The sequence below is a fragment of the Thamnophis sirtalis genome, unplaced genomic scaffold (genome assembly GCF_051295495.1).
Source record: "Thamnophis sirtalis isolate CommonGarterSnake01/CBP01778 unplaced genomic scaffold, rThaSir2_p1.2 scaffold_6, whole genome shotgun sequence".
Lineage (NCBI taxonomy): Eukaryota > Metazoa > Chordata > Lepidosauria > Squamata > Natricidae > Thamnophis > Thamnophis sirtalis.
Genome location: NW_028261386.1, coordinates 73,884,652 through 73,897,924, shown reverse-complemented (window position 1 = coordinate 73,897,924; position 13,273 = coordinate 73,884,652). Strand labels below are relative to the sequence as shown.

The window sequence follows — 13,273 nt, the reverse complement described above, 5'->3', positions numbered from 1 at the left end:
ATACATTCCTGCAGAAGCTAAAAAACAACAACAAACATGAGATGGAGATACTTTAGTTGGATTCCTCATTGAGCAGGGAGTGATTTAGCCCAAGTCTTGCATAACAGAAGAGATAAAAGAGGCCACACTATTTGTTAGACTACAAACTATAACCTATCAGTACTGAATCTCAGTGCTTACAATGCATACGCTGCTTTTAGATCCAGGGCTAGAAGTAAGTTTCCAACAAGGTGCATCTGCAATAAAGATTGATTTAATATGACAATTTGGTAAATTTTAAAAAGAAATCATTGCAGAGGATGTTTGAAAAGTGTACAAAGAAGAAAACTGTTTCAATAGTTTGATTCATGAACTACATTTACGAAACTAAGTGGCCTAGAATAGTTATCCTCTGTGAAACTTCATGCAATACATTACACAAAACACCCTGGAAAGTTTATTTCTATAAATTACAGTTTTCCAAATTTATACTTACATTATTGCATTCTCCCAGGAAATACAGTGCAAATCCATCAGCCTTTGTAGCTGCCAAAACAATCATTTCAAAAAATTAAAAATGATGTATGTTCTATTTTGGAACAGAGGGCTTTCCTATTAGCACAAGTATATATTTTAAATATTAAGCCACTATGTAAAGCATTATACACAAAGAACTGAGTAACAAAAAAAAAAAGAATCCTGCATTCATATATTCCATGAAATTTGAATATCAATATCAATATCAATGCTTAAATAAAATAAGTTGTTGATGGAATTACACAAAAAGTTTGTTAAAGAGAAACAGTTACTGTTATAAACAAAATAAATGTTCAAAGCTATGTAAGCTAAAATATTGACATATTTTACTAATTAAATAATTTATTCACTAAAACTGAAAAATACAAGTCATATATTCTGTACTACACAAAAGAGGTAGAGCAACTTAAGAAAAATGTTTTCCAATCAGATTTGTTGCTCCCAGACATGTTTACCCAATTACTTCCTGTTAATAACTTGCAGCTCATTTCCTGCTTTGAATTCCAGCTTCATTGGATCCAGAAGTCATTGCTACCTCATTAGTATAATCAATAATGAAATCTTAATTCTGATGTAATCGCTCAGGAAACAGACGCAGTGAATAAATGCACAACATCCATTTCTTAACAACAGTATCTAATAACCAATACTGCACTGAAATGTGTCTAAAATGGAAAGATAAGGGAAAATAGGAAATATTCATCTAAAACCATCTGATTCCTACATATAAAGGATAAATACAAACTAACTATTGATTATGTCAAAAATTAAATTTATATTTTCACAAATATACTTTTTTTCACTACAGTTTAATAAAACTGAATGCATTGAACTTTGTACACAATTCTTTGCCCCAATTCATTTATGTACTGTAATTATATAATTACACAAATTATATAAATTGATGCCAATAATTTAATATAACATAATATGTGGCATTTATTAAATGTCATCCCTGCACCAATCAGGCAAATTATCATTATTATGTGATTCTGTATGTAACTGAATCCTATTCCTCCAATTAGTCTATTAAATTGTATAGCAGCTTGTACCAAATTAAGAAAATAAAAATGATTTTATGATTATACAATATAATAAGATGCAGTATCTTTAATTCCTTTTAACTTTTTTATTCATTGAAATGATTCATAAACTTGTATGTCATCAATTCCATTCATCCCATGATGGCTTTAAGTATTAAAATCATTCTTGATTCATATAACACTATAAATAATAAAACATCCACAATAAATATAAAACATTACACAAGTAGTCCTCAACTTATGACCTTAATTGAGCCCAAAATTTATATTGCTAAGTGGAACATTTGTTAAGTGAGTCCCTATTTTATGATCTTTCTTGTTATAGTGCTATAGTTGTTAAGTTACTTAACATGGTTGTTAAGCGAATCTGAGTTTCCCATTGAATTTGCTTGTCACGAGATGGCAAACGGTGATCACATGACCCTGGGATACTACAGATGTCATAAAGATGAGTCCGTTGCCAAGTGTCTCAATTTGACCATAGGGAAGCTGCAATGGTCGTATGTGTGAAAACAGTCCTAAGTCACCTTTTTCAGTGCCACTGTAACTTTAAATAGTCACTAAATGAACTGATGTAGGTCGAGAACTACCTGTATTATTCTGAGAAAATGATTACCGATTAAAACATCCACAGTAACCAGTAAAGTTTGGCTCGGGGTCCTGGAGTGTTGTTTGAAGGAGGGCTTGAGTGCAGTGCTGGGATGGAGAAATTGCTCAAATGGAGGTGGCAAATCTGCTACAGAGGCACCAGAACCTAGGCAGAGTCTTTATGTCTAAATTGGTTAGGATAGATGTTGGTGAGGAGAAATGGTACAGGAGGACATGGTGATGGTGGTGGGCATAGGTAAATATAGCTGGAGACTGGGGAGAGTCATTCTCGAAGAAGGGAACTCCAATTTTATACCAGTACCACATTCAGGCCACCTGTTATTAACTCCAGGAACTGGTTTCCAAAGTTTAGTTGGATCTGTTTTCTAGCTGCTACTGCTTACCGTAATGCCAGGGTGATCTATAATAAAGCTCACCTCATCTACAATTTGTTAGTGGGTGAGACAGCTGACCTGGTTTGTATCCTGAATCTGGCATTAACCACAACGCCAGGGCAGAGATAGGTGTATGACTGTTTTTTTTTACTCATGAGCTCCTGATGGGCCTCCAAGGGCCCTGTCCCAGATATCACCAGCCAGGAGACCTCTTTGTGAGGCTGGGCCTTAGGGATCAGTGTGGATTGCTGCTGACTTACCTCCTCCCTGCAGTGTAGTTGCATCCCTGCCTGTGTTCCTGGATGCTGTATCTGAGTTCCCCAGGCTTAAACTGCCATCTCTGAGAGAGCAGGCTGAACCAGAGTAGGCCTCAAGCCTGAACCAAATTAGGGTCTCATGATATTACGCTTTAGCTGTTCATATATAGAAATTGCAAATGTTTGCTTTTAGGAAGTCTGCACATAAAAGCTGCTATAGCAAAAGTCTCTATTTTAATATATCTGCTGGCTTGACTGTAAAAACTGTCTGAAAGGACACAACTTACTTCCTCAAATGTATGCTATGTTGGCTGTTAGCTGACTATGCATTATTACCTCCATCTTGGGGGTGTATCCAAAATCTATCAGGTGGTTTAGCTAAAAGCTAAGGACTATAAAAAAGAATTTCCTGATGTCATTTGGGGTTCAGCCTTTGTCTCTGGACCTGCGCAATAAACTATTCCTTCCCTGAAGAGCTGGCTTGCGTGTCCTATATTTTTCTACAACATCTCTGGGCTTGGGATCTGAGTCAGACAGCTGTTTATGTACACCACAATAGCCATGGACCTGGTCCAACTTATTCATGGCCCAACTCACACAAGGGTCACACAATATATCTGGTGTTTGCCTTGGGGCAGTAACATCATGATCTGGAGTGGGGGCAGTGGCGAAATTATTTTTTTTTACTACCAGTTCTGTGGGTGTGGCTTGGTGGCATGGTGTGACTTGGTAGGTGTGGTTTGTTGGGTGTGGCAGGGGAAGGATACTGCAAAATCTCCATTCCCTCCCCCCTCTGGGACCAGCCAGAGGTGGCATTTGCCAGTTTGCCGAGCTACTCAAAATTTCTGCTACCAGTTCTTTGAACTATTCAAAATTTCCACTACCAGTTTTCCAGAACCTGCTGGATTTCACTCCTGAGTGGGGGGGACATTAACGTCAGTCCCTGCCATGGAAAGATCATTTCCTGTTGGCCCTAGAGTTCTCTACAGCGGCTCTCACCACAGGGAACCTCAGAATGGGGGATGCTGCAATGGTCCTTGGTCTCATGGATTTCTTAGTAATTTTCAGTACCATTGACTCTAGGCCTATTAATAGTTTTCCCCATAGGTGAAACTTTGTGATGATATTCTATGAACTGACACTTCCTCAAACTGATGCATAGATTTTTGTTCCAAATATAAAACATATTTTCCTACCTATTTGAATGATGGTGCTCAATTCATACAAGAGCAGTTGATTGTTCCCTGTTATATCCATCCGTTTCTCTAAATGGCTGTTCAGGTCGTACACCATTCCTTCCATATCGGGATTTTGGTACTATTGGAAATAAGGATACATTTCAAAATATCTTATGAATAAATAATTATGTGGCATTTATGAGAAAAAGTTATTTTATAAATGAAAAGTTTCCCTGAGAAAACATTGAATGATTAGACCAAGGATGTCAAACTTAATTTCATTGAGGGTCACATCAGGATTGTGTTTGACCTTGGGGAAGCAGAGTAGGCATCGCCAGGGTGGGCATGGACAGTTTGACATCACTTATGTCAGGGGCACCTGTGGTGGCCTGAACGCTCTGCCAGAGAAAATGGATTCCTGAGCTCCGTTTTCAGCTGCAACAGCCTTCTGCAACCCTCTGCCAGTCACTGGCAGAGGCACTGCGGGCCAGTCCTTTGCTGTTTCCAGGGCAGCCCCGGGGGCCAGATTTCAGCACCCCATAGGCCGGATCCAACCCCTTGAGTTTGACACCCCTGGCTTAGACAAAACAGAAAAATTAATCACGAGACCCTATTTTTCAGTTTATCAATATCAGTTTATCAATATCAATTTCCTATAGATTAGATCCAGGTTAAATCATTTTTTTTCATACTGAAATCAACTGTACAAGTTAGTCATTATTGAATGTGCTGCATACAAATTGTTCCAGATTCAATTCTCAGTATCAGAGAGCAAAGCAAGGCAAAACAATTTTCTAACAAAGTTATGCCAATTAAGTAAATAATGCTGTACTGAACTCACTGAAATGTTTATTTGATTTAAGGCAACTTCCTATATTTCTAAAAATATATAATTATTATATTTTGGAAATGTTGATAGGTTAATGTAGTGATTCCTACTTTATTCCATAGAAAATAAAAAGGAAATGATAATCACAAATGAAAACAAATATACATGTCCCCAGACAATGCTGCAGGATCCAATCTGGGTTGGTTAGTGGCGTCAGAGGTTTTCTCTTTCAAGCTTTCAGATTTGAGCTGAGCCCATCTTCAGAAAACATATCTCTAAGCTAGAGAGAAGTTCCCTGAAGATGGGCTCCAGCATGAGTCCAAAAGTTTGGAAGGAAAATCTCTGGTTACAGTGACCAACCCAGGTTGGATCCTGAAACTGATCATGTTGGATACATCATCTCTATCCAACAAGTTGTTTTCTTCCTAATACAGAATTGAGAAAGGGCCACCTGGCTGTCTACTTTCCATCTCTATTCTGCTACTGTTCTGCACATAAAATGGTAAGAGACGAATAGCCCAAAGCCAATCCTTTTAGCACCATAATTGTTTCCAGGAGCTTTGGAAAGTTGTGTGCCTTTAGCTATTGAACGAGATCATGTAATCTGTAATTTCCAAACATGGGTAAATTATGCAAAATTGGGTAAAAGTATTTTTTTGTTTGGGAATGATATGCAAACCATTATCAAGTACAACAAAGACATTTAAATTGACTTAAAGGTTTCCAAATGTATGGGCAGTTCTCAGCTAACAATCAGTCACTTAATGAGAACTGAGGCATAATGCTATAATACTTACCCTGCTTACATGCTTAGGAACTGAAATATCTGTTGGAAAAGGAAGAAAATAAATGGATACTCTTAATACATTTCAAATCCTTTCAGAAAATAGGAAAAGAACCAGTTTCTATTTTTAAAAAAATCATAGTTGCGCAATTATTCTGACACTTCCCATATTTAACAAAAATTGAAACAGAAGATTTTCAGCTTCTATTTTAATTGCACATGTTCCTTTACATTATAACATTAACTAAAGAATAAAAATCTATTCAATTAATTGTTAAATCTAATTTATTATGCAGCATACTCCTTCACGTATGTCAAGTAGCTGTCAGATCCTTAAAATATCCAGTCTGAACCAGTTTAACATGACTAAAGATACTTAGAAACTATTATAACTGCACATCCTACTGAGTTGTTCTCTTAGCATTCTAATAAAAATATCGGCATTTCTTTTGAAGAGAAGAGACAGTAGTTTATTAATAGTGTTTAAAAGTAAGTTTTAAGAAAGATTATCATTTAAATGTTGATCATAATTAGTACACATGATATGCTGGCTATAAGAAGCAGAGGCAGAAGCATATGAAACAGTTGCAACGCTTCATCACCCCACTTTACCAGACAAGTAATCACACATATATATAAAATTTGCATTCCTCTCAGGTTGTGGTGCTATCTGATTCAATGTCCACTAGACTACAGACAAAACCATATAAAAGCTACAAACCGAAGTCACATTTGTATTGTGTAGTGCACTAAAGATGTATTTTCTCATAAATTCACGCTTCTCTCTTTCGGTCTCTTTTGAACCATATTGGAATGAATCATTTGATCCAGACTATGACATAGAAATGGTATTTCTGAAGGAGTTTCCTGCCGAGGCAGGGGGTTGGACTAGAAGACCTCCAAGGTCCCTTCCAACTCTGCTATTGTAATTGTAATTGGATAGCCATCTGTCTGTGAATATGGGTTAACGACATCTTTGCTGCACAGGATGTGTATACTTAAAGAAACAAGGAATTGCAATTATACCGTATTACAATACTATTATGTGTCTCAAATCTCTTCCTGATCCATTTCAAAATCCTGATTCTAACGTATAAAGCACTTCAAGAAATTAGAGACACAGCAGCTGAAGGGCTACCTATACCAAATATTGCTACCTGTATAGCAATATTGTGAACTGAGACTCTTATTTCCTTCGAAAAGTATTAATATGGAATAAAATAAATAAAACTTTTCTTCCTGGCATTACACTAATAAGGAATGCTGAACCAAACTGGATGAGCAGTCAGTTCTGCTCATGTTTCTTTCATGGTCGTTAAAACATTTGTTTCTCAATTGTCTGTCCAATTTTTCGATCCACTTTTTTAGTTCCATTGACTATTTTATAGCTCTAGTTTAAAATAATTCTGATCCTTTTGAAAACATTTGAGAAATTTCATGATTTCATTTGGATTCAATATAGCAGAATATTCAGATGAAAAGAAGTTTTAACATTACAATTCACCTTCCTTTTTTCTGAGTGCAGTAATCACAAAGTGAATATTAATTGCACATCATGTATAGCATTTAGAGATTTATTTGAACAGTAATAATTGCTACCAACATTCTAACAATTTAGAGTATAATATAATCAACCTATCAGCTCATATTTCTCTTCAAGTAATGTCCAGACTTGACAAATGTAAGATATTTGAGTGAGGTACACAAGATAATTTTCTTCTGGATATTGGTAGAAAAAGTCAAATTCATACCATAAGCTCACTAAGAAGTTTGTGGATTTTCAATTATTCACTATGATAGACTCTATGACTGCCTAAGATAAACAAAAGAAATTTTGTTTTGCATTTCATGCATATATCTGTAACCAAGGATTAAAAACTGAATTATATATTCCAGGAAATAACACAGTTTTTTGCATAAATATACTCTGAATTCTTATAATAATATTTCATAATGTCTAGTATATCTAGAATAAAAAATACCAAGAATGTGAAAAACTAAAGAGTTCATGGGTTGTAATGTAATATTGTACTGAATGTGTTGTGTTTTCCTATTTCAGGCAGACAGCAAATGCAAAATTCTGCACTGTGTATGCATTACAGATAATGTTGTCATGCTGTTGAGACTGGTTGCCAAGTCCGTAGGTTATGTTGCTTTCTTTGTCTTTTGAGTTTTATAGGAAAACAGCCAAATGAAAATACTTGCACTGTTTCTGTGCATTAGAAAGAGGTTTGTGGTATATATAAAATGAAAAGTGTGTTTTTTTCCTACAAACACAACAAATACATTGTGACTCAGAGGTTTGCCCACATAGTGCTTAATTGAAATGCAGTACACTAAACAAGAAACCCAGTCCCTAATTTTTTTTTCTGTACTGTTTTCTGACTTAACTCTCACATTTCCACTGCTTCATTTCATTGTCCTCATGCAAACTCTACACACAGATCAAAATGCTGCAGATACAATATTGTAAAACAGATTGGTTCCACCTCAATAAAGTGTCACAAAGCATATAATATATGCAAGAGACAAAGCACAGTGTATATTATTGAAAGCTGGACTAAAAGACAATGAGCAAGAACTTAAAACTGAAGGAACATCAATAATCTGTACTATATTGGTGACATTACTGTCTTCTAATCATTAAACATACAAATAAAATGATTGTAGCCAAGAAGCACAGTAAAAACATGGGACCACGTGACTATGAAGATGCTAAAGTGGTAAGATCCTTCTGCTTTTTAGGAATTCCAGCAATCAAGCTACATGCCACAGGTTAGCACTTGATAGAGATGAAGATCTTGAAAAGATATTCAGATGTTGTGATATGTCTATACCTATAAAATCAGAATTGTACAATTCTGTGTACAATTATTTGTGATATTCTATGGAAGCAAATGAATAGACTAAATTACAGTGGCAATAGATCCATCATTGGGAGATCAAGTTGGAGATGGATAATTCTGGGGGGAAAATGTGGTCACTAAATGTTGATACCAACTTGATAGTATATAATCAGTCAAATTTTGTTTGATAATAGTTTTGATCTGAAATACATAAAATATCAATTCCCAATACTTTTAAGAGTTTCTTAAACTTTTTTTCAACTCTTTGCTTGGGAATTTTAGCTGCAACTGATATATACCGGTAAGTATATTTTGCCTTTCACCTTCTTTAAGTAAACAGTATATGATTAAGATTTAAGATTTAAGGTTTAATTTATTTGTATGCCGCCCTTCTCCGGGAGGGACTCAGGGCGGCAAACAACTCAAAAGGGGAAAGGGGATACAAACACAATACACGTAATTAAAATACACAAGATAACATTAGGAATGTTAGATTTCACTAACTGTTCCTAAAATTCCTTCCTCAAAATGTGATATTATGCTATTCACATATCTTCTTCTCTAGCACAGTAGGTAACCTATATATTATACTCAATCAAATTTTTCTCTAACAAAATTCATAGTGGAAAAGACACAGGAATATTGGCAAAAATTGGTATATCAAAGGCAACTGCTCAATATCCATCTCTGAAATAATGATAGAAGATTTTAAGAACAGCCTTGTTGGCTCACATCAAAATCCATATTATCCCACGAATAGCCCCCAGAAGCCTGTGAGATGTTCACCAACAGGGTGAGGAAATACCCCTTTCCCATGATTATTCCTTTGCAACTTCTTTAGTTGGTCAGAATGCAGTATTGCAGGCTAATTCTGCCGACTGTCAGCAGTTCAATCCCCACCAGCTCAAGGTTAACTCAGACTTCCATCCTTCTAAGGTTGGCAAAATGAGGGCCCAGACTGTTTGGGTCAATATGCTGACTCAGTAAACCACTTAGAGAGCGCTATAAAGCAGTGTGAAGCTTTATAAATCTAAGTGATATTGTTATTGCTAATTAAACCAGCTTCTATACCTAAGGAAGGATCAAAACTGACAGCATTCCAGCTTTTAGAGCAGGATCTTTAACCTTTACATCACATTGGCTCTTGAATGCACAGTTACTGCTTGACGTATGACACAATTGGGACTGGAATTTTCATTGCTAAGCAATACGATTGTATTAAGTGAGTCACGTCCAGTTTTACTACTTTTTTGCCATGGTTATTAAGTGAAGCACATGGTCATTAAATGAATCCAGCTTACCTCATTGAGTTTGCTTGCCAGAAGCCAGCTGGGAAGGTAGCAAATTGTGATCATATGACCCCAAGATGCTGAAACTGTTATAAATACATGTCTGCAAACTTTGATTATGTGGCCAGTGGATGCTGTGATGGTTGTAAGTGTGTCATAATTCACTTTTTTCAAGTGTCGTAACTTCGAATGGTCACCTAATGAATGGTCATAAGTAGAGTACTACTGAATAAATACAGCTATGTTTATATGAATGAATATATAGCATGTATAGAGAGAATTTTATGTGCATACATATACAGACACATCATTCTTTGTGCGTATTACACATTACACAATTATGCATTGTAGAATGAAATTAGGCTTCAGGGGCTAGAATAACACTGATGGGAGTTTCAAATTACTGAGAACTAGTGCTTCACAGGCCAGCTGAGCTCTAAGGATTTGGCTCAGTGACATAAGAACAAATTGTAACAATCTCTATGTCTGTTTTCACTATATTGTAAAAAAAGAAAATTGGAATAGTTTCAAACTGAAGGCAAACTGCTGCTTTTTTTGTTTGCCCTGTAAGTTTTGTGTGCCTGTGTGCACGCGCACACACACTTTTTACCTGTAAATATTCAGGTTTTCTTTTTGTTGTTGTTTTTGCAAACTGCCCAAATAAAAAGCACAGACCTGAATTATAAACCAGCAAATGAAGAACAATTAAAGTAGACCCCTGTGAATTTTCTATTTGCACCATTAATCTTTCATAGAACACACATTGTTTTACGGGATTTCTTTCTTGTTTCCGTGCTCTTCAACTACCCTGAAAACAAATAGACTTTTGCTGAACTCTGTAGTGCAATCCTTAACATCTGTAGTGAAGTCAAGACTGAATAGTTGCCTCTCATTTCAGAACAGCTGAGAACAGAAACAAAAGAAACCACCCCTTGGGAATTGTCTGCTAACGTCAATAAGGGTAAGGGGATCATTAGCAGTAGAAATGATATGTTACCACATGGGAGACAGCAGTGATCCAACATGGAGCAGATTTACGTCAAGGGAACTTTTCATTCTCTCTGAAGGAACCCTACTGGTAACTACAACATGCATACATTTGTACTAAAGTCATATTTTATTTATTGTACTCTAGGGACTAAAAGCATTGCACTGAAAAGAAAAAAAACCTTCAAGTGTCTTCAAGACAAATGTGAACATAAGAAAACTTACAAAAACATGTTTCTTTCTCTTTTCTAGGAATCTGTTGGTAATTATATTCTTTCTACTAATAATGGTTTGTGCTATCTATAAAACTATGGAAAACTCGGAAGACTGCAAGTCATCCAGGACCCTATAAAAATTCATAATGAGGCAGACTGTCTGCATGATAAATACCTTGTCTGGAAGTACCTAAAATCTCCCGCTACTCAAGCCACACAACATAAACCATTTTTCATACAATCTTTTAAAAAAATGAATGCATGGAAGAGGAATTCACTTTGCTTGCTGCATATTCACACCATCTTGCACTGTTTCAAAGATTGTTTGCACTGTCGATGATATATGAACAGGCTCGGGGTTTATGATGAAAACACTACAAAAAGTAATGCTTCCATAGAATGAGCTACACGGTTATTGAAAGCTTGTTTGCAAGTCCAGCAATACTGTCACCCAATGTAAATCAGGTAATGCATCTCCAACTTCCAACATCATAAACCATTTAGATAGGACTAATGTGAGTTACAATTTAACTACTTTCAGAGGGACATTCATTGCTTATATTTTCCCTAAAAGTTATGTAGTTTGTGGTTTCTTTCACCATCACCATCATGCATGCGCTGACAATTTCTAGTTTAAAATATTTTGAAAATCACCATAATATGAAATTTCACAGGACTCAACAGTCTTAAGTAAATTGCATGTGAAACTGGGCAGAAAGCTGGGTGGACACATAGAGGATGTTTATGGGCTACACCTATTCTCTGCATATAATCTTATGGTACCTCAATGCATACCTATAGTAAAAATGCTTACTGAGGGGAAAGAAAGATAAGGATGAATCCATTAAGGCTTGTGATTGCTTCTACTCCCCCAATATTTTTAGGACTGGTAAACAAATAACTTTCATCACTACTTTGACCATAAAGGAAAATCTGACTTTTGTGCCCTTTATTCTTCCACCAGTTCTCAAGTTACCTGGTCTTTAAGTATTTCTTAATTAATAGGCAAAACTTTCACCTTTAATACCAGAAGGGGAGGAAGCTCTTCTTAATTTTTAGTTGAGTTCAGAATTCAGAAGAAACCATCTTAACTCTAACAACTTTTAAAATTAAAGTACTCAAGAAAAGTACTCAAGAAAAGCTTCCGTATTATAAGTAGTTGAAATACCAAAGCTAAATGCTGATTTCTTCAGATTCCAATTAACGCATACACTAAAGTCTATTGGTTTCTATTTCTACCTTTGACTGCTAGTCTAATTGCTGATGTTCTTTTCTCATTCTTTCAAAATACGAGTAAAAAATTCTGTAGCAGAACCCTTGGGAATACACTTATGCTTGTCTTTTACATTTTTATATGATTCCAAATAACATAACCTTTATTTGGAGATATGAGAATATTTCAGTCTCAAGGTAGAATTATGTTCTTATGCATTACATATAACATTTTAAATTTCTAAAATGTTATATGTAATGCATAAGGACATAAGAACTACCCCTTCACCAAAAGCCAATGTATTATTGCAAATAATGTCTAGTAATTGGGTTAAAAAATGTATTTTTTTCAAGTCTCCTTCAAAGATAAACACTGTAAATGAATAAGTGTAGTTTCAGAGTAGTACTTCAATCCAAAAGCAAGTTGTTTAAATTACAAGAGAAGAAAACATTTCCTGGTGAACAATAATGCTCTTCAGTATGAAATAAAATGGGATTAATAAGCCTACTTATTAAGGCTTTCTAACAAGATCTTCAATTTTTAGAATTCCTTTTTTTAAACAATTTTTTATTTTATTTTTATTCTTTATACATCTCAATGTGTGAATGGTGTTGTATCTGGGTATCATACATTTCAGTATACATCTTATTCTGCCTAAATATTACATATCATTTCCATTATTTCATATTATTTAAACATGCCTTTTATTATCACCCTTCATTTCTAAACCTGCTTGCTGTCATTCTTCCCTTGTTCAGTATCTCCATATACAGTTTTAGTACCAATCACAATCATTTAAATATCATTCTTATATATTATACATAATATCTTAATATTATTAGATATGAAGAATTGGAAAATTAGATTTTGAATGACGGTACTACTAAATATAAGTATATAAATTTAAGTATAAAATATAAGTATAAAAATTTGAATAGCAGTGAAATGTTAGAATTAAACATAGGGTGATTAGGTAAATATATTGTTGTTGTTGCTAAAAATGGGAGGAAGAAGGAGTGTTATGTATAGCAATAGCAATAGCAATAGCAGTAGACTTATATACCGCTTCATAGGCCTTTCAGGCCTCTCTAAGCGGTTTACAGAGAGTCAGCATATTGCCCCCAACAATCTGG

At 35.2% G+C, this 13,273-nt stretch overlaps 1 protein-coding gene across 3 annotated transcripts in view; it reads right to left on the bottom strand.

Moving 5' to 3' along the window:
• PDE10A (phosphodiesterase 10A) overlaps nucleotides 1–13,273 on the bottom strand; it is a 136,641-nt gene that overhangs the window by 52,139 nt on the left and 71,229 nt on the right. For all 3 annotated transcript variants that reach the window (XM_087718197.1, XM_087718198.1, XM_087718199.1), the window contains exons 3-5: nucleotides 5,604–5,632; nucleotides 3,996–4,116; nucleotides 476–525 (exon numbers count right to left, since the gene is read on the bottom strand). In XM_087718197.1, coding sequence (XP_087574323.1) covers nucleotides 476–525; nucleotides 3,996–4,116; nucleotides 5,604–5,632 — 200 coding nt within the window. The remainder of the gene's footprint in view (nucleotides 1–475; nucleotides 526–3,995; nucleotides 4,117–5,603; nucleotides 5,633–13,273) is intronic.